Raw genomic sequence first — 21,837 nt, 5'->3', positions numbered from 1 at the left:
CTCCCCATTCTTTATGACATGGGGTTCAGTGGCTTGGCTTTCTCTTACAAGGCCTCAGATATTCTATGAGAGACTTGACTCCTCTCGGGCCATTTTGGTTCGACGTCATCAGATTGAGTCCTATTCGTTGGATGTGGTACCACACCTTCCCTTTACAGTTGTACATGCATCTGTGGATACTTCTTGGGAGATTCTAGTGAGCATAGCAACCTGGCATATCTGGAGAGCCAGATGCATAGAGGCTTTGGAGGGTACTCAGGTTCATCCCTCGCACACTTTGGCTGGTATCTGGATAGACACTGTACATACTTTAATGGCCGTATGGATGAGTATGTAGGGAGACTCCTGTGTAGCCTTAGCTAGGAGGGCTTCTTTCTTCAGGGAATGGAAAGATTCTCCTTTCTTTTCTGAAACTCCTATAGGGTTGAGGTGGCCCTTTCAGCCTGGTTGTTTTCCACCTCCTTTGAGGGGGTTTATTTATCATCATGATTTCATGATGTATTCTGCTTTGAGCTTGCTCTCGTGGGTTTTTTCTCTTACTTAATAGAAGTCTCTTTCTTGAAAAAAAAAAGCCCTTGAACAGAAACTCCAAAATTGTCAAGAATCGTCAAAAACCAATCGCGACACTACGCATTCCTATCCCCTCGGGTCGTCGCCTTCAAGCTATCCTACCAGCCAGACTTGTGTTGGCTCATGGCCTTAGTCCTTATCCCCATGACCTAGCTTCTGACTGTTGTCTAGCCCGCGTCCCTAATTAATACATGTCAGAATCAGGGATCTCGTCAGTCTAACCTGCCGCCCCAATTAATACGTGTCAAAATCAAGGATCTCGTCGGTCTGACAGTCATTGACCCGTGGCCTTGAGCTCATGTCCACGATCGTTGCCTTACTGTCTACCCTGCGCCTATTACCATACTCGCATACAACCGATCTAGTAACCCGCTAACTGTAGCCTAAAGCTAATCCCCACGATGGTTGTCATACTGTCAACCCCATGACCATGGTCATACTATCAACCCTGCACCCGTCACCATACCATTATCCGGCCGACCTTATCATCCCTCCGCCCATAGCCTTAGCTTCAACTCCACAATTGTGGGGATACCACCTGCATCCTATCCCACTAACATGTGTCAATTCACATCCCTACGACAATCGCCTTAGCTTCATCCCTACCACTCTCACCATAGTCCTATCCCCACGCCCATCCGGATATCTCCGGGGTAGTCCAAAAAATACCCTTTTAAAGGTCTTATACATGCACTTGAGATATGGATGAATTTTGTCCAAGGAACCTGTGCCTGAGGATAGTGCTTTGAGCTATGCTCAACCTACCTTTTGCCCTAGTTGGGGATCGATCCAAACCGAAAGCTCGGCTCCTAGCATTCACTTAGTAATAGGACCCTGACACGAAGATCCATCTAGATCTGACAAGATGGAGAGCTTGAACGAGGAGATGCAAGACCCCACGGGTTTGAGGGATTTCGAAGTCTCCTTCACTAGTTTGGCTCCCCCCAACTCTCCTACTCCTTCTGTAGCATCCAGGTCAAGAGGTACAATCATCAACATGTTTGGACGTTTAGGCCGAACGGATTTGACAGACATGGGGAGAACCCCTTCACCAGTATGTCTATGGGAAGGGAAGGTTAGCAACAACTAGCTCCTGAACCACATACAGGGGCTGAAACCACCTTTGTGGACTTGGGGCCCACAGCTTTCACATGGCAAAACACATGGAGGATGAAGACCCATGGATGAGGGACTTCATGGGACAAGACCCTAGTCGGGGAGATGCGAGAGGCTTCTTCTTATGAACTTCCAACCTTCCAGGTTGCCCCGACCTTCGCCGCCGGCTATGTGGCACCACAAGCTCCACCCCACTGCCCAATGCAAGGAACCTCCACACAAATGCCTTGTGACCCACCCCCTCCAAGAGTCCAACTGTTCCCACCCTCATCTGTTGCTCCAATGAATGGAGGGCTTGGCGCATCTACACCAATGTCGGTACCAGCAACTCAATTGATTTTACCACCATTGAGCCACCCCTATGTCCCGTTAGGTCCACAATGGCGCCACCTCCACCAGCTTCCCAAACAGTGCTATGAGATGAGGCGATGCGCATCTTGGTGAATGCAATAGGAAGGGGGGCCACACCACCCCCGCCTGCACCAGTGTTTCCAACAGAAATCACAAATCCCTCAAGGAGTCGCCCCATAGCCATCTCCAAGTTGATCACCAAATTCCTTCGAGAAGGAGATCCACTCTCCCACGTGGAACGATTTGAGCAGATATGTGAAGCCTTTGGAGCTCTCAAAGATCTAGAAATGGCTAATGCATTTGGTCTCAGTTTGGATGGCAAGGCAGGCCAATGGTATAGGACTCTCACCTTGGAAGAAAAAGTCAACTGGGAGACGTTGAGGAAAGCCTTCATTATAGGGTTCACCCCCAGTGGACATAAAGGGATCCCAATTAATAAGTTATATGAGGGGAAGTAGAATGACAAGGAATTCCTTTGGGATTACATAGCTAGAATCAAGCACCTCAATTCCCGTTGCAAACCATATGAGCGGATGAACGATTCTTGCCCCGCTTCCTCATTGGATTAGCAGACCCGAAGCTGCATGACCACGTGATGGTTATGAATCCTACCTCCTTCGAACTATGCAGCAAGGTGGCTATTCGTATAAGCGATAATACAATGGACAAGGTTAGCTCGGACAAAACCCTTACACCATCAGAAGTATCATCAATGGTCAGGTCTTGTAGTGTGGAGCCGACCAAGAAGGAGAACAACATGCCCAAGGGGCTTGGATATGAGTGAGCTGGCTTGAATTTGCTAAATCAGCTGGGCCAATAGTGGAGGTTAGGGACCTCCGAGGAGGTGCCAAGTAATCCCCACTTGTTTCCACGGAGAGAATGTGTGGTGCGGGACATGTAATGGCAACCATCCCTCCAATGAGTGTCCCCACCTTAGGGCAAGGCCAGCCCTCTACTGTGCACACTATCATAGATGGGGGAACCATGATACCTCCAATGCCAATTTCTGAGGGCCTTGCCCCAACCTATGTCTCAAGCGAGACCCCCACTAGCCCTGACAGCCTCGCCTAACCCTATAACTGCACAAGGTGCCTCTTTGGCTAGTCCAGGGTAGTACAGAGCACAATAGGATCCTCTACCACTGCCCATACTAGATCCCCAACCTCCCTCACCATGTATAACTCCTCTCAATCAAGTATTGGTAGAGGAAGTGCCCAATGATTGGGAGGAAATGGATCTGGACCACGGACACCTCCACTACTACCCTTATGAGGAATGAAGTGGCACCCTAAGTCACTACCTCCTACAAGAGGATAAGCAAGTCCCAGTGTTCTAGACCGCCCCCTTGATCGCAAGGGCAAGAGACATGAACTCTGTTGCTCGAAGGCCCCCGATCCAATGTTATACATGTCAGGTCCCACACAAGGCAAGTGAGTGCCCCTACAAGGGTACCTCAAACCCTCCGATGTCATGCTTCAAGTGCCAAGGGCCGCATTTCTTAAAGGGATGCCCTTACAAGGATCTTACCCCAGTTGCTCCACCCACGACAGACCCTAGACCCTTGTGTTCGGGGTGTTGAATAGAATATTCATTCAAGGAATGTCCCTTGAGAAGACCAACAACTCCGGTCACCATCTCTTTCTGGAGTTGTCATTTTAAAGATGTGTATTTTCCAAAAAATTTAAAGCAAAACGCTTATATGAGAGAGAGAGAGAGAGAGAGAGAGAGAGAGAGAGAGAGAGAGAGAGAGAGAGAGAGAGAGAGATCTTACATATAACATAGTGAAATGAATGTGTGTGTGACACACAACGTGCGCATGCATGCACACACACATATGATGAGCATATGATAATGTATCTTGAACTTAGATACATTATCATACATACACATGCTTGCGCGCACGCAAGAGCACTAGCCTCAACTTGCTCAAGTATTGAACAGGGTCAAGTGGTAGCGATACCCTTGAAGGTCATCACAAGGATACATGCCAAAGCCATAGGCAGGGCAATGAAGAAATAGGCAAGGAAGGATAAAGAGCCCCTACCGCAAAACCTCAAGGTGTCTCAACCCTCGCAAACCCGGTCTAAGAAGGCCATACGGGTAGGCAAGGATGCCCACTAGGTGCTCATTCAAGATGGTTCCGATGAGGAGACAACCACCCTCATCAACTTCTCTGCCTCTGGACAACTGCCTCCGAACAAACTTCCACCTAGGGTGACCCGTGTGTACCTCCATACTCAGATGTAAACAAGCCAGTGCAAGCCCAAGGCCTCACACCCCCACCTCTGTATAAGGAAACCTATCTGTACCAAACCCTAGAAAAACAATATGTAATAGAGGCTCAGAGCTTGGTATGGAATTTCTAGGAAAAGTTTGAGCATAGACTCAAGGCAAGCACAAGTTCAGATACCATCTACCCAGCCCCCTTGACTATTCATCGAGAGGCAAAGGCACTCACGGTGCCAAAAAGGGTAGAAGAAGAGGAACGTTCTAGCTTCAGTAAGTTAGAGACTCCAAAATTGATGCAGTGAATGTTCCAAGAGAGCCCAGCGTTGCAAAACCTATAGGAAGAAGGAGACCTTTACGGTTTTGAGGATCTGTTGTCAGTAGGAAAAGAGTCCTCTCAGGAACCCTGCGATAGTGCTCGGTTGGCGGCCTTCCTCTCGACTGAGGTAAACATGCCAATCACCTCCTTGTTAAGAGGGAATCCCACCCTTTGGTGGGACCTATCGAACTAGATGAATGGGCGATTCCTGCCCCCAGGACCTGCTAGCCCTAAGACCGATCAATCGCTAGAGGAGGGATAGAACTTACCCAAGGTTCCCATCAATAAGTTAGGCCAATACTTTGAAGGTGATGACACTAATGTGGCTATCCCCATAACCTATTAGCACCAAAACATTGATGCCATCCTGGATGGGGGAGCGAGAGTGAGTGTTTGTACCAAGGAATGCTAGGTGAAGTGGGGGAAACTTGCTCTCGAGCAAACCCATCTAGTCGTGAAGTTAGCTGATGGCAGAGCTATAGAACCCTTGGGAGTCCTCACCAGTATTAACATTAAGGTATTCGGTTTCACGTACCCCGTCAGGTTTGTAGTGATGGACTTTACCCCAGCAACCGGGATATGAAGCCATCCTAGGTAGGCCCTACTTGCAAATGTCTAGGCTCGTACATGATTGACGTACTGACAACATCTATTTGCGGCATGAGGAGCAAATCATGCGAGTGGACTTGGGCAACTACAAGGCCCACCCATTGTCAGGACAACTCTTCGTCTCGCGGAATCTAACACAAATATCCAGACAGCATCTCTGAAGCTGTTTCAATCCTATAATAGGGAAGAGGATGAGAAAGAGTGCGATGAATTTTGATATTGCACCTCTCCCAGAGCCAGAATTCTCTCAGAATTGGATGCACATCTTGGCCAACATTGATGTTCCAGAGAGAATAGGTTCCAAGTTATAACACTCGAACTTGAGGGGTTGACCCTAGTCGTTCCCCTTAGGATGCTTAACATGCTTAAACTTTGCGAGGTCAGCAAGGGGGCAATAAGGGTCAAATCAGACCTCCACTGGCTAGCATATATTGGTGCCACTACCGCCCATCATGAGTTCTCTTCCAATTGGGGAGACAAGGTACGCAAGGTAACCTCCCCAGTTGGCTCTAGAAGAGCCATGAAAGAGTCCCCTTCAGGTCCAAAACTCCCATTATCCAAAAGCTCGACTAAGGCCAAGAGGACCACTCCCCATGACGAAATAGAAGAGGAAGGTGGGGAGAAGGAGGATCTATGACACGTACCAGCCCACTACAAGGCCTATATGCTCGAATTCACAAGATCTTATACCAACAGGCCAAGAGATCTTGGGAAGACGCGTGCTCACAAGGATATGACGGCCCAACTCCGGTCAAAGGGGTAAACCTGGGTCAGGACCCCCAACTGGTATTCATTGTGGATGATGTCTCCCCCAATGAGGAGAATGCTCTAATAGCTCTCCTTCAAGAATACAAGGACTGTATGGCCTAGATATACATAGCACACGATACCCATGCTTGACGACTAGTACGTCGATGTCCCTACCCTATGAATCCCAAGTACGCACTCATAGTGAGGGAGGAAATCCAATTACTCATAGATGCAGGATTCATCTATGAGATCGAGCATATTGACTAGGTGTCACCCATTGTGATTGTCCGGAATAAGAATGGAAAGATTTGAGTATGTGTAGACTTGAAAAAGTTAACGCTGCCACCAAGCGCAACCACTACCCCTTGCCATTCGCGAAACATGTCTTGGAAAGGGTAGGTAGAAAGGAAGCCTATAGCTTCCTAAAAAGATTCTTTGGATACAACCAAGTGTCCATCACTCTGCAGGATCAACACAAGGGTAATGAGTGATTAGGCTTCATGATGAGTGCAGGGTAATGCAGGGTAATGAGTGATTAGGTTTCATGATTTACTTCAATAGTTGCAGCCATGGAGAGAGCATAGTGGAGGCTTCAGAGGGTTTGATCCACAAATAACCCAAGTGGTTACAGGCCTCACGGGGTTTGAGCTACCAATAGCTTAAGATCGGCCTCGGTTTTCCAGGTTTTGAGTCTTTATATACAGGTTTCAAGCCTCTGATGGCTTAGTACTCAGAGGCACGAGGCTAACACAAGCTCTATTTGGTGCTCTTATATGGTTAACACAAGTGCTATTTTTGACACACAAGAGTGAAACAATAAAGGAGAGATGGAAAGGATAGTAAAGATGCGTTGGAACCCTATGGGCCCAAGAGCCTTATGAATGTAAAGAAAGGGAGAGTGCAAAAAAGAAAAGGGTTGGCCCTCCCTTCAAAAGGTGACTTGTATAAAATGCCAAATGGTTGACTTTGGTCTTCATTGTTGTATGCACAAGTTTGGAATACAAGCTCCCTCTTCTCTTCCAAGAGTCTCTTTGGGTGTTCTCTTGTTTCCCTTGTGGTGCCTTTGTGTTTGCCACTCCATCCCCCTTCACTCTTCTCTTCCCTTCTCCTTCTCCCTCCCTCTTCTCCCTTCTCCCCCTTCTCTTTTTCTCTCGTGGAAACACATTGCAACAATCCGGGAGCCGCTTGAGTGACACATGTGGATGGCTTGTGCCTTGCATTGCTCTCACAAGGAGTAGCTTGGAGTGGAGGCTCCATTAGCATTCCTTCAAGATCCCCACGACACGTGAGTCACCATTGAGAGTACACATCTTTAGAGCTGCTTCCAGGGAGTTCAAGGTATGATTTTGCATTGCATTTGCTTTCTTTTGTAATCTACCCATTGTACATTGCTTCAAGCTTAACTTGGAGCTTTGTTAGTGGAGTTTTAGGAGAGGAATGAGGAAGGGATTGTGAGTTTGGATGGAAAAGAGAGGAAAACTATCATTTTTTGTTGGAAAGCACAAGGTGCCCCTTTAGCTAGTCGAAGGTAGTACAGAGCACAATAGGATCCTCTAGCACCGCCCATACTAGATCCCCAATCTCCCCCACCCCGTATAACTCCTGTCAATCAAGTAGAGGAAGTGCCCAATGATTGGGAGGAAATGGATCCGGACCACGGACACCTCGCCTACTACCCTTATGAGGAAGGAAGTGGCACCCTAAGTCACTACCTCCTACAAGAGGATCAACAAGTCCTAGTGTTCGAGACCGCCCCCTTGACCGCAAGGGCAAGAGACATGAACTCTATTGCTAGAAGGACCCCAATCCAATGTTATGCCTGTGAGGTCGCACACAGGGTAAGTGAGTGCCCCTACAAGGGTACCTCAAACCCTCCGATGTCATGCTTCAAGTGCCAAGGGCCGAATTTCTTAAAGGGATGCCCTTACAAGGATATTACCCCGTTTGCTCCACCCATGATAGACCCTAGACCCTTGTGTTCGGGGTGTGGAATAGAATATTTATTTAAGGATTGTCCCTTGAGAAGACCAGCAACTCCAGTCACCCCGCCTAAGAGCACTAGCCTCAACTTGCTCAAGTATTGAACAGGGCCAGATGGTAGCGATACCCTTGAAGGTCATCACAAGGATGCAGGCCAAAGCCATAGGCAGGGCAATGAAGAAATAGGCAAGGAAGGATAAAGAGCCCCTACCGCAAAACCTCGAGGTGTCTCAACCCTCTGAAACCCGGTCTAAGAAGGCCATATGGGTAGGGAAGGATGCCCACTAGGTGCTCATTCAAGATGGTTCCAATGAGGAGACAGCCACCCTCATCAACTTCTCTACCTCTGGACAACTACCTCCGAACAAACTTCCACCCAGGGTGACCCGGGTGTACCTCCATACTCGGATGTAAACAAGCCAGTGCAGGCCCAAGGCCTCACACCCCCACCTCTGTATAAGGAAACCTATCTGTACCCAACCCTAGAAAAACAATATGTAATAGAGGCTTAGAGCTTGGTATGGGATTTCCAGGAAATGTTCGAGCATAGACTCAAGGCAAGCACAAGGTCGGATACCATCCACCCAACCCCCCTGACTATTCACCGAGGGGCAAAGGCGCTCAGGGTGCCAGAAAGGGTAGAAGAAGAGGAACGTTCTAGCTTCAGTAAGTCAAAGACTCCAAATTTGATGGAGTGAATGTTCCAAGAGGACCCAGCATTTCAAAACCTATAGGAAGAAGGAGACCTTTACAGTTTTGAGGATTTGTTGTCAGTAGGAAGGGAGACCTCATAGGAACCTTGCGATAGCGCCCGACTGGTGGCCTTCCTCTCGACTGAGGTAAACATGCCAATCGCCTCCTTGTTAAGATGGAATCCCACCCTTTGGTGGGACCTATCGAACTAGATGAACGGACGATTCCTACCCCCAGGACCTGCTAGCCCTAAGGCCGATCAATCGCAAGAGGAGGGATAGAACTTACCCAAGGTTCCCATCAATAAGTTAGGGCAATACTTCGAAGGTGATGACACTAATGTGGCTATCCCCATAACCTACTAGCACCAAAAGGTTGATGCCATCCTGGATGGGGGAGCAGGAGTGAGTGTTTGTACCAAGGAATGCTAGGTGAGGTGGGGGAAACTTGCTCTCGAACAAACCCATCTGGTGGTGAAGTTAGCTGTTGGCAGAGCTGCAGAACCCATGGGAGTCCTCACTAGTATTAACATTAAGGTATTCGATTTCATGTACCCCATCAGGTTTGTAGTGATGGACTTTAGCCAGCAACCGGGATATGAAGCCATCCTAGGCAGGCCCTTCTTACAAATGTCTAGGCTCGTTCATGATTGACGTATTGACAACATCTATTAAGTGGCACACTTCCTCATGCACTACATAGAGGCATTGTAAGACAACCAATTCATGCAAGGGAATGTGCTCAAGCTCTTGGTGGGTTGAAAAAAGGATCTATGCAAGGCTTAACCTGACAAATGGATGACAATGGACACTGTCTTGACAAATTACATGTGCACCATGATGATGAAACTATTGCACTACAAGCTCAATGCAACCAATACCTGAAGTGAAGACATGCTTATAAAATTTTCATTTGTACACTACATCATTGGTCACAATGCAACCAATATAGCTGAGATGAAGACATGCTTATAAATTGTTCATTTGGACACCACATCATGTGCTAATGTACATGTTTTTAATAGTTTTGTATTTACAAAGAGATGCATATTCTATAAACTCTCCAAGTTGTACACATTTCAAACAGTGTTGTATTTAACACGCACTATTTTTTATATCGGTCAAAATATTAATGAATGTTTCATTTTCTATCACAATTGTAGATATATTTCAATCATTGTTTGTATGACAATAAATTTGTGAGAGGATATTTTACGATCATGTGACGATGAATTTTTCAATGAATGTGTGGTTGATGTTATAAACTTGTATTAAATCTTTTCTATTAGGTCTTTAAGTACATTCTCGCAATAATGGCATCATCCCCATGACCATCCACACAAGATGAGTATGAGGTATAAGACCCACACACACACATTAGAGAAGCCATGAATTTTTAATGGGTCTGTCTGATGCTACCTCGTAGGAAGAGGCAAAGGCAATTGTCATTGCCATTCCCTTCCATGACCCTCATGGCTGGAAGTCTGGTATACAGGTCCACTTTGGCAGCACCTGATGCCACCACCTCTTCATTCACAAAACCACCACTGAACTCAAGCTCTCCAAGTACCAGTATTCTCCAACTATCCCCCTCATGATGGGTAAACATCCTAAAGTCCTCTACGCACCAAGCTCTCAGGGTCTATTTCAACCCATCCTCCATCTGACTGGGTTTGTAGCCAAACAACATACCCGAGACATCATATCCTAGGCAAAAATTCAAATTACTTGGACTCTCAAGGTCCCAACTGTGGTTTTGTATCGTTGTTACCCTCTAATTCACAGACATCGTCTGACATTGAGTCTTCAAGTCCTGTAAAATGATCCCCCTCTACTTCAGCAACACTAGCCAAGCACCCAGATGATTCCATACACTCATCATCACTGACCATCACATTCATAAGGGATCCTCACTCCTCTTTTGATAGATCCTCAATGTCTGACATTTTGTTAGTCACATTGGGGTCCACATATCTAATCTTACCAGTGCTGCCAATGAGAGTTCATTGGATTTCTCTTCTAATTGCCTTTGTAGATCACCTATAATCTTCCACCAACTACTTTGCCACCAAGACTTGTCTTACATTAGCTCTTAATACCTTTAGTTTCTCCTCCAACTTTGAGTCTTCTTTGGTTTACCATCTCGATGACTTGACTATTTTCTAGAAAGTAGATGACACTAATCAACTCATCAATTATGGACTTTTATTCTTGGGCTGTTGTTACACCTGGAGTAAGGAAGACTAGGGATGTTTTGAGAGCACCTGGAAGTGAGCTACCAGAGCTAGGTATCCTGTGGATAGGCTGAAATATGATGGATTTACAGCCATTCACTATGCTTATATGGTCAAACTGATATAGGAACCTGAACCCACTTCTTTTGAGCAAGCCACGGGAAAAGAAAAATGGGAGAAAGCCATGGTGGGTTTGGCTTCTATTAGTGAGTTAATCAATTGCTAGTAGGAAAGTGAAGTTACTGTATGACCAAGACTGAAATCTCATTAGTTTTTGGTGTTTAAAGAAGTGAAGGGATTGCTTTTTATGGCAACGGGATATTGTAATGCTAGGTGGGGGAGGTTGGTTGAACATTGCAGAGCTCACCTCTATTTACTTGAAATGTGGGACATTACCTGAGGATGCCCAACCATCATCTCATCCTAGTGGCGTTGGATGCTCCCTAGTTGTATTGGCAAGAGGCGGGGAGGTGTTGTAATTGCTCGAGGTGCCAAGGAGATTGTCGAGGGCATAGGAAGATGTAGGGAACAATGGTGAAGGTATCCTCTCTGAGGAAGGGCTTGTTGTGACTGACAAGATGCCAAAAGCTAGTTTGTTGATGAGCTATGACTAGTTGTTCTTGATCGTAAAGGTTGAGGAGCAAGTTGCAAAGGTTTGAGAAGATGATTGGGGGCATTTGCAGGTGAAGGTTGAGAACAAAAGTCAATAGATGCCATGGGGAGGCATTTACCTTAAGTAAAAGTGGCAAGCGACAAAGCTATGAGTCACCTTTACTCAAGGTAAGGCCGACTCATTGGCTCTACCAACTATCAAAGTTGATGTTCGAGGATGGCAAATTTTGATAAATCTTACCTCGATGTGACGTGCCATTGTGAAAGTTTTCGACATGTCAATGTTTAACAAAAGTTATTTATTATGATATGATGGGCGGATGGTGAAGTTGCCAACACAATTACTTGGATTCAGAGTTGCTGGATCGAACGATGGAGATCTGATCTTCGACCTTGAGTGACTTTGAGGGAAGGAGGAGGGTTGGGGACTGCAAGGACATTAAAGAACTAGCGACCTTCGGATCCATCAGTGATCCATGAAGTCAAGTGACACCGGATTGAAGGCAAAATCTGCGTTGCCCGAGTTCCTAACCCAGCATTGCTTCCGGATCTGGCCCCGTGTCCCGGAGAGAACCCCAATCTTACCCATCTTCGTCAATGAAATGCCAAATTGATGGAAGAACTTTGACAGAATAGGGAATTGGTGCTGGGTGGCCATTATCGGTTGAAGGCCGACAAAGCTGGCTCTCAACCTAAGGGGTTGGAAATCTGATCTCCTAGCTTGAGTGACTTAGACGGAAGGAGGAGGGTTGAGAAATACCTTGGTGAGCGACTTTGATGGAGTAGGAAATTGGTGCTAGGTAGATGTTACCATGAGGAAATTGGCATTAACCCTGCTGGCGATCGACCATTAAGCTGGGAGCCAATTTTGCCGAGTTTCGATTAGGGATGGCCGCTAAGTACGATTTTCCAATCATCAATGGCTCAAGGAGGTGTGACACATAGTGGCATCTTGTGGATTAGGAAACCATTGAATGGCGTGGAACGTGGATGTTTGTAATCACATGATCTAAAATTGATCCTATGGCATGCGAGTAGCACTGTTTGTGAGCTGTTGGAATCAAACAACGGTGGAAGGGTAGTATCTAAATTGGATCTAATGGTGTAAGCTTGATCAAAAGTCATGTTTGCCAGTGCTTTGGCACTAGAGTTTGTCACTTGTGTTGTGTGCGGCGATTGTCATTATGACTTGTTGGTGAACCTTGATTGGGTGTTACAATTCTTGTAAGAGAGCTTCCTTGTGTATGCTAGTGGGGCTAGAATAGCCGCACTAGTAGGCAAATCTCACATCCCTATGCAGGGCTGGGGTTGGTCGAGCATGCTGGGCTAGCATTGCAGCTTTAGCCAAGCATTTTGAAATCTTAGGATTCCAACCTAGCCTTGCAATGCCCAAACATGCTCATTGGCCTAAACAATTTGACTGCGATGGGATTGGGCGTGGCAGCTTGCAAAACTTGCATTGCGTGTCATTACATGATATGTTGGAAAGATAGGTAAACATTCACGGGGCTGCGAGTTTTCCAAACGTTGGATGGGTAGAGGACGGCTAAGATTTTTGTAGTTATCACAGCGTGGGGAAGTGCTTTAAAGTATAGGGGAATGGGCCGGGGGAGGTCTTTCCCGGAAGGAAAATGTCCGGTCAACAGCTCACGAGCCGTGGGCCATTGGTCGAGCAGTTGGGGAGGCTCATTCTCCCAGTTGGAGGGCCGAGGGGGGGCACAAATGGGCCGGTCACATTCCCTTTCTGAATGTGGCTTGATCTGATGGCTGTTATTGCATCTTGGCCGACTGGGGTGTTGTAAGTAGCCGGCGGCGGAGGCAAGGATTACGGAAGAAGACTGATGGGATGGTGGATGACTGGTCTAGGCGAGCCGACGGTGAGATAGTCGACTAGTCTAGGAGGGACGCGAGAGGGGGGGAGAGAGAGGGATGTGTTATCAATATTATGTATGAGGTTGGTGGGAGAAGCGCATCACTTTCGAAGGATTCTGGTCGCTGCTGTGACTCAGATACTCCAATGTTAGTTTCGTATTGCTCTTTCCTCTTCTTCTTCAAAGTCAATTACATACAAAACCACAGCATATGCTTCATTGCATATCATAGGCCAGCAACAACCACCACCTTCATCTTCATCTTCATCTTCTTCTTCTTCCTCCATCGCCATATCCTCCTCCTCATGATTCTTGCTTCTCCCATCGCCATATCCTCCTCCCCTCCTCCTCCTCCTCTTTCCATCGCCATGGCCAGCCTTAGCCTCCTTTCTCATCTCTCCCCTTAGCCTCCCCACCCCCATGGCGGGTTTCAATCCCCTCCTCCCTCCCGCCTCCCTCTCCTTCCCCCCCCTCCAGAAAGAGTGGCCTCCTCCTTTCGACTTTTGCTCCCGACCAGCTGCTGTCGTCAGTATCTCCTCTTCCCCACGCGGATGCTCCTCCTCTTCAACTCCATCGGTTGCCATTGCACTCGGCCAACCGGCGCTGCCTCTTGTTTTTAAACCAACTCAGGGTTTTCATACACCAGGATTCTTCTTGAAGAATGGAAACAAAGCGGCTTCTCGCCACAAAAGAACTCCTTTATTGTCTCGGGTTGGCCGAAGGTTTCTCCGGAGGCAAATTTTGGGCAGAACGCATTCCCAAACTTGGCATGGCCAGCATTTACAGTTCTTCTCCTCTGACATGCCCTATTCTGAAAACCAGCCAAGTTTATTCTCTAGTGTAAGATTTGGAGATTCTATCAAACCAGTCTCTCTTTACGGACGTACAATGAAGCGTGGTACTCTTACAGTAGTTGCCTGTCAAGCTGACGATGGCCTCGAGAAGGAGACTTTTGAGTTCGTAATGGAGAATCTGGGTGGAAATAACGGCCACGGCGGGTCAACTGCTGGCGTTGCAGATGGTCCATCGGCTGATATTAGCAAAGGGGCTGACAGAGCCAGCTCTGCATGGTCAAAAAGAAGTGAAAAGGACTGCGAAAATATGACTGAAAAGCAGGTCACTTCATCCCCGGAGCATTTGAGGGTGCTACTTGAAACTGCATTGGAAGATTTGGAAATGGCTAGAATCAAGAGTGCCAAGGTTGAAGAGGAGGCTCAGGTGATTGCAGAAAGAGCTATTGCTTTGCGGGATGATGTTACAGATGCTCAAATGAAGGCTGACAACGCTGTAGCCATGGTGGAAAAGATTACGCATGAAGAGTCTGGAGCGGAAGAACTTCTGATGAAGGCGAGAGGTCTATTGGGAGAAGCAGAGGGGCAAGTGAAACAAGCTGAAGAGGCATTGATGGAGGCACGAGAAAGATCGAAGGGTAAAGATACGGAGTCAGAGCTTCTTAAAAGGGAGGAGTTGGGGCCTCTCAGTGCAGATAAATGTAAGGATAGCGCAGGTGAAGGTGCATTGGTTAAAGCTGCGGATGTTGAGAACAAACCCCCAGAGAATATTTCTTTTTTGCTGAAAGAAGAACAGGATTTGAATGCAGCTGAGGCAGAGCTGAGGGGTCGTGGGCTTGCCCTTTCACAATGTGAGGCTGACCTTCTTCGCATCCAAAGTGTGAAGTTAGAGCTCCAGAATGAGGCTCTTCAACTGGCAGAAGCTGCAAGACAGGCTAGAGCAGTTGCAGCAGCAGCAGATGACGATGTTGCTAATATAATGTCTATAGCAGAGCAGGCTGTTGCTTTAGAACTTGAGGCCGCACAGAGGGTAAGTGATGCAGAGATAGCCCTTCAGAAAGCAGAAAGACTTGCAGTTGAGGCTGCTCAAGCCCCCGCAACCCTTGTAGTGACAGAATCACTTGAAACCGCTACGTATGGGGAAGAGGAGGTAGAGCAAGATCCAGGAAAGACGTCTGCTTCTCAGATGGCTACCAGGGACTCTGGTTTGGAGATGGTGGGAAGTTTGGATAGTCGTGACAAGGCTGTGTCTGAATTTGAGCAAGGACTAGAGTTGGAACAGAAACCAGTCATCTCTCCTTCTTGTGGAGCTGGAGAAGCCAGTGATGGCTTTGACAAGAAAGGAAAGGAACTGCCCTCTGAAACTTTAAGAGTAGAGGTAGATATTTTGCAAGAGACAGAGCTTGAGAAGCCTAAGGTTGCACACCAGCAGAAGAAATTAGAGCCTGTGAAAGATGCTCCTCCTGCTGGCATTCCCAAGTCATCAACAAAGAGATCTTCACGTTTCTTTTCTGCTTCGTATTTCTCATTCGAGGACGATGGAGCAGAATTTACTCCTACAACTGTGTTTCAAGGACTAGTTAGTGGTGTGAAACAGCATTTCCTGAAGGTGGCGGTGGGCCTGTTGCTGCTGTGTGGAGGGTAAGCTTGCTGAATCAAAGTTCAAATTTATGGATTCTCCCTCTAGAGTATTACTTGGTTTCCGACTAGTTTTTCAACTACAAATAACCAGCTGTCTCAGTACAATGAGTGCAAAGCTTGTGAGCGTTTGGAATTTCAGTCAATCAGACATTAAACAGCCTAGATATTCAAAAACATTGCTGCTTCTACTCTCTCAAATCTGCTGTTACTAAGCAGTGTCAATTGTGTGAAAGCATAATGTTCTACAGTGGTCTGCATCCATGCTGGGAGGGGACAATCTCAGTGGGGTGGCTGCAGTAGCTGTGTGTAATGAAGTTTATGTGACTATATCTTAGCATTATTTGTTTCGCATTTTACAAGATGAGTTTTGATCTATATGTATGCCGAACATAAAGTATTGAAAAAGATTAACACATACCATTTTCTTAGAAATTCTTAAGGTAATGTGTTCATTACTTGTATCTCATTTGTGGCTTCGAGGCAGGCTTACTGAATTTGTAAGTAAATGTCAAAACTCTGATGTGAAGAAGTGGGGCTAAATGCTTTCCATCACATCCTCTTCCCCAGCAACTGCATAGAAAGCTCTTCTTCCTATTTACAGGATCTTGTTTCATTCTAAAAGAGGGAGTTGGTCTTTTTTTTTGTTGCGAGACTGTAATGTCCTTGGTCTTTTGTATGTGAATTACAACTGCATCATCAGCTAGTGATCATATGAGTTTTATCTTTCAGGAGTTTAGGTTTCAAGAACATGATTGAAAGACAAGCACAGCTGGGTCAACGCACAGAATTTGTTACTAGTATTGAGGAGGTCACAACAAGTGCCAAGCCACTCATAAGGGAATTGCGGAATCTCCCAAATAGGGTGCAGAGGGTTCTTGAAAAGATTCCACATCAGGAGGTAGTTTTCTGTAATTTTCCCGCATCTTGCCACTTGGCTTATCAAACACAATTCACATTTCACCTTTGTTACTACATTTTTTCCTGGGCAGATTCTGATGTAATAGTTCATATTATGCACAACTAGAAATTTAAAACTAGTGATAAGGGTGCAAACTTTACTTTGAAATTGAACTAGTGTATGTCTTTTTGCTTGTGCCACTTCAGGGTTCACTCACCATGATTATGAGTAATAATGTGGTCAGTAAGTTGTAACTGACCATTTATTGACTCCACAAACTTTTATACTGATCTCTGTCATTCCATACATGACATTAAATAGCAAGAAAGCTCAAGCACTACCCTTAAGGTTTGCACTCTCATTTGAGGGTTTACATGGAGGGAGTGAGCTTTTTATATCATTCATTGCATGAATGATATCCCAAATCCCTCAGTCACTGTTAAGCATAGTCACAATGAAACGCGTTTCATTGAATTTGAAACGTTTCGAAACGTGCTGCTTCGAAACGTGCAGCACGTTTCGAAACGTTTCATGTTCAATGAAACGTGGCTAGGGTACTGTAATCCTAAGCTTAGATAAAAGTTTGCAAGGCGAAAATCTCCCGTACGGCGGCGACGCGGCGTGCATGTGCAAGTGACAGCCTTGCTCTTCGTCGTTCGATTACCTGCAAATCCAAGCCCACGAGCCTCAGCCCTCGACTAGGCCATCCCTTGCGCACAACTGTCAACAACTAGCCATGCAGGGTCTAGGGGCTTTTTGACGACACCTGCAGGCTGCGCCGCTAGCGGCTAGCTAGCTGCTATCTCCAAGCACCTTGGCCCCTACGCAAGGCTCAAGCGCCCTGGCCCCTGCGCCGCTAACTTGCAAGGCTCAAGCGCCCTGGCCCCTACGCAATACGTGCACACTGCAAGCTAGCAAGCAAGTACCACGGTCCACGAGCAGCAATCGATATCTACTCCAACGCCTTTGAATGACGAACAGGAGCGCCCAAGTGCATTGTGGACGCAGGTTCGTTAGCTGTACATGCATGACGATAGTAGGCTGTAGCCCCTTTTGTTCGTTGCGTTGGAGCGTGGCAAGTAGATTGCTGCATGCATGATGCTGCTAATTGCCAGCTAGCTAGCTATTAGCTAGCTGCTGTGAGCAATGAGCATTGGAAGCAGTTGGCTGGTCATGTTCATTAGTATATACTATACGTAATACGTATTACTAACTACTACATTCACGATTCACAATACAAAATTTTTTGTAATTTGTCTTGCAAGCTTGAAGCAACAAATAATCAAAGGGATTATTGGTTGTCTCACAGGTCAAAGACTCGAAGTGTCAGAGGGCTACAGAGTAACCTGTAACCAGTTCCAACTTCCAAGGACTTAGGATAGTATAGCTTAGAGATGGGGCGAGCAAAGGACATTGTTTGGGAGCAAGTGCATGTGGAGCAACAGTATGGTGCTTCGGGTTCGAAACAATGGAAGTGTAAGCATTGTGGTGGCTCATTTTGTGGTAGTGCACCTCGTGTAAGGGCACATCTTCTTGGTATCACTGGAAAGGGTGTCAATCCATGTGTAGGAGAAGTTCCAGATGATGTAATTCTTTCCTTGGGAGGCACACCAAGTGGCCCGTCAAAGAGGGCACGAGTTGAGGCCTCATCAACACTAGTACGTCCTGGATCTCCTCCCAGGAGTCCCGTTCTATCTGTGACATCTGGACCACTTTCACCACCTACACAAGGGGCTTCTTTTTCTATTGGTAGTGCTTCCACTAGACGGGCATCAGTGCGAGTTGTGAAGCCTCCAAGGTTTCCAAATTCAACCAGGTTACCACCCAGGCCAGGGACTTTACGAGCCAGTTGGGTCACAACTTTGCTTGCATCTGCTCGTCGGGCAACTCGCAAGCTCTTTTATGAGTGTGACCTTTCCTTTAAACTTGCTCGTACTCCAGCTTTTCAGGAGTTCGTTCAGGCAGTGGCCGACGCTGGCCCTTCATTTAGGGCTCCATCTTCAGAGACTTTACGCACTCGGGAGCTGAAAGCAGAGGTCTTGCAAGTTGAGAAGGAGCTGCAGCCTATTAAGGCATCATGGGCTAGATACGGGTGCTCCATTTTGTGTGATGGGTGGTCAGATACCAGGAGGCGCCCGCTCATTAACATTCTTGTATCATCTTGCGTGGGTACTATGTTTTTGAGATCCATAGATGCATCAAATGAATCTCATACAGGTGAGTACATTTATAGCCACATTAAGAAGGCAGTAGAGGATGTGGGGCCTCAGAATGTAGTACAGGTGGTTACAGATAATGCAAGTAACTGTGAGCGCATGCGTGCGCTACTTGAGAGTGACTATCCGCATATCTTTTGGACTCCCTGTGCTGCACACAGTTTGGATCTTCTTATAGAGGACATAGGGAAGCTTCCTTGGATTTCCTCGGTGGTTGACAAGGCACGGAGCATGGTGACTTTCTTGACAAGGAAGCATAGAGCCCTTGCAATTTTTCGGCAACATAGCTCCCATGAGATTCTGAAGCCCTCAAAGACCCGCTTTGCCTATCTCTTTATAGTCTTGTCACGCTTGGTAAAGGTGAAGCCTAACTTAAGGCGCATGGTAGTCAGTGAGGAATGGTTGAGCTGGGATAAGTCCAGCAAACCAAAGGCACGTGCCTTTGAGGACATTGTGTTTGATGGTGATTTTTGGCATGCAGCTGAGGAGATTGTGGGGATTGTGCAGCCCCTTTTCAGTACCCTTCGACTTGTTGATAGAGAAGGATGCACAATTGGACTCGTGTATGAGTTCATGGAGAAGGTTGGAGAGGCATTGAAAGGGTGCACATGGCTTGATGCAACAAGGTAAATGCAAATCAGGAATCTTGACTTTTCAATTCACTGTTGGCCGCAATTAATTTTCTTATTTGCAGCTTTAAGGAATTGCATGTATGATGTTACATTTGTATTTAGAATCTAGAATCTAGATTCTAGGTTTGCAGCAACCTAAATATATTTCATTTGCACCCTACAGAGAGCAAGAGATTATGGCCTTGTGGGAAAAAAGATGGACATGGTTCCATAGGCCTATTCATGCAGTAGCACACATTTTGCATCCTCTATGGAGGAGGGAGGACCAATCGGATGATGCTGAGTTGACTGCAGGGTGGACAGGTTTCCTTGAACGTGCATATCAAGATGCAATATTGCAAGATGCTTTGGAGGACCAACTCCTCTCATTTAGGAACTCCTTTGGGGAGTTTGGATCAGCTCGTGCATGTCTCCGTGATGGTCAGTTGAGGCCTGTTACCTGTTGGGAGAAGTATGGTCGGGGCACGTCGGAGTTGAAGCGCATTGCCCTCCGAGTCCTTTCACAAGATTGCTCATCTAGCGCCTGTGAAAAGAATTGGAGTGTGTTCTCACTTATACACACTAAAAAAAGGAATAGACTAGGCACTGGACAACTTGACAGGTAATTCATAATTTTGTGTGTGAGCACTCCGGCCTCGGCATATCTATTTTCTTTTATATGCACTCAGCACACAGCTCATTATTAGCATTTGAATTATAGTTATGCTACAACCTACATGTATTTACTGTTAATTCATTTGGTGTATGGTAGGCTTGTATATGTCCATGCCAATCTACGACTTATTCGAAGAATGAAGACCATTGAAGGTCCACAGGAGGTGGATCCTGATAAGATACGTGTGCAAGTCCCTGAGGATGAAATGCTTCATCCTATGCATGAGGATGATGATGCATATGCATTCATTGCTGAGGAGCGGGCATCGTTGGCACGTGCCACACGATCTCAGGCAGGCAGACGAGCAGGGAGAACAGAACCAACTTTAATAGCAGCCGCTCCAGAAGAACAGGAGACCTCCTCATCATCAGAAGAGGATTCATCCACTTCTGCAGATTCTGATAGTGATGATGGGGAGGAGGAGGAGGAGGGGGCTGAGGGCCAGGGAGAAGATGCCCGCAGCCCAAGCACCTACAGATCTTGATTCTTGCTGATTAACTTGCTACTTTCTTTCAGATTTCAGTAGAGTTTGAACTTTAGTTTTGTTTGAAATTTAAAGTTGATGCCTTCACTCTTGACTCTTGAGTTATGTAATCTAGGTTCTATAGACTAGCAGACTATTTACAAGAGTGAAACTGAGAACTTGATTTATGTCCAGACTCCATGGTTGTGATTCCTGAACTTGTGAAAACTGAAATATGATAAAGTTTAAGCCTTGAACTTGTAAATTGTAATCTGAAATCTGATTTTTTGTAATCTATCTAGATTCTAGTATCTACTCAACTGAAATCTAATTTCTAAAATTTAAAGGCTTAATTGAGCTTTGTAATCTACACTCTATTCTAATTTCTAGCATTGGCCATTATAGGCTTGTTGATAAAGTTGAAGGCTTGATTGAGCTTTCTAATCTGGAGTCTATAATCTATTCTACCATTGGCCATTATAGGCTTTCTGTCGAGTCTTGACTCTTTTTCTATGTTTTTAGCTAGTTTTGCACAGTTTTGGCATACCAAATGTATGCATGCATAAAATTTATATTTTTTGGACCCAAAATTGAAAAAATACAATTTGGTTTTTTGAAACTTCACCTATTATTTTGAAACGTTTTGAAACGTTTCAAAACGTTTCACGTTTCAACGTTCTGAAACGTTTCATTGAACTATGCTGTTAAGCACTACCCTTAAGGTTTGCACTCTCATTTGAGGGCTTACATGGGGGGTGTGAACGATTTTTATATCATTCATGCAATGACAAATAAGTTACTACAATGCAACCGCGAGGAAGACTGCATGAAATAACTGCTTGATACTAACATAGAACTGAGAAATAAAACTCTGATATGCGAGAAGATGAGATGACAGTGAAGGTAATTTTATCATAAACCACGATCGGCCAAAGAATGCACCAAGGAGTAAGCCGTGACCACAGCAAGGTCATGGGTGACTAGAATTACATGTAGCCTGTAAGAAATCCTAGATTTACTATATTTAGAAATGTGCTAAGGAACAGAAAAGAGACTGAGATAGCAGAGAACAAGGAATAATTGTATTGCTTGAATGTCTGTAGGGTGGATGTTGTGTGTCATCCATACAATTGGGCCTCTCTTATATAGAGAGTGAAGAGTCACACATGAAAAGGTGTGTACTCCAAAGGGTGTGTGCATGAAGAGGTGTG

General features: G+C 46.0%; 2 protein-coding genes across 2 annotated transcripts in view; both read left to right on the top strand.

The window, feature by feature from the left end:
• The first annotated feature begins 13,550 nt into the window (after positions 1 to 13,550).
• LOC147893906 (K(+) efflux antiporter 2, chloroplastic-like) overlaps positions 13,551 to 21,837 on the top strand; it is a 148,476-nt gene continuing 140,189 nt past the window's right edge. The window contains exons 1-2 of the mRNA XM_087385467.1: positions 13,551 to 15,762; positions 16,492 to 16,660. Coding sequence (XP_087241593.1) covers positions 13,751 to 15,762; positions 16,492 to 16,660 — 2,181 coding nt within the window. The 5' untranslated portion in view covers positions 13,551 to 13,750. The remainder of the gene's footprint in view (positions 15,763 to 16,491; positions 16,661 to 21,837) is intronic.
• Positions 18,055 to 20,647, top strand: LOC147893907 (uncharacterized). Its single transcript, XM_087385639.1, has 3 exons — positions 18,055 to 19,502; positions 19,672 to 20,109; positions 20,260 to 20,647. The coding sequence occupies exons 1-3, from the start codon at positions 18,055 to 18,057 to the stop codon at positions 20,645 to 20,647; spliced, it is 2,274 nt and encodes a 757-aa protein (XP_087241765.1).

This window comes from Dipteris shenzhenensis, chromosome 15 (genome assembly GCF_047967505.1).
Source record: "Dipteris shenzhenensis isolate YYH24624 ecotype China chromosome 15, Dip_SZ_1.0, whole genome shotgun sequence".
Classification (NCBI taxonomy): Eukaryota; Viridiplantae; Streptophyta; class Polypodiopsida; order Gleicheniales; family Dipteridaceae; genus Dipteris; species Dipteris shenzhenensis.
This window is presented reverse-complemented; position numbering and strand designations above follow the sequence as displayed.

Bases quoted from the DNA above. Each gene is read 5' to 3' on its own strand.
- LOC147893907 (XM_087385639.1), top strand. From the start codon at position 18,055: ATGGGGCGAGCAAAGGACATTGTTTGGGAGCAAGTGCATGTGGAGCAA. The intron at 19,503-19,671 runs GTAAATGCAAAT...TGCACCCTACAG, and splicing joins ACATGGCTTGATGCAACAAG to AGAGCAAGAGATTATGGCCT. The intron at 20,110-20,259 runs GTAATTCATAAT...GGTGTATGGTAG, and splicing joins GGCACTGGACAACTTGACAG to GCTTGTATATGTCCATGCCA.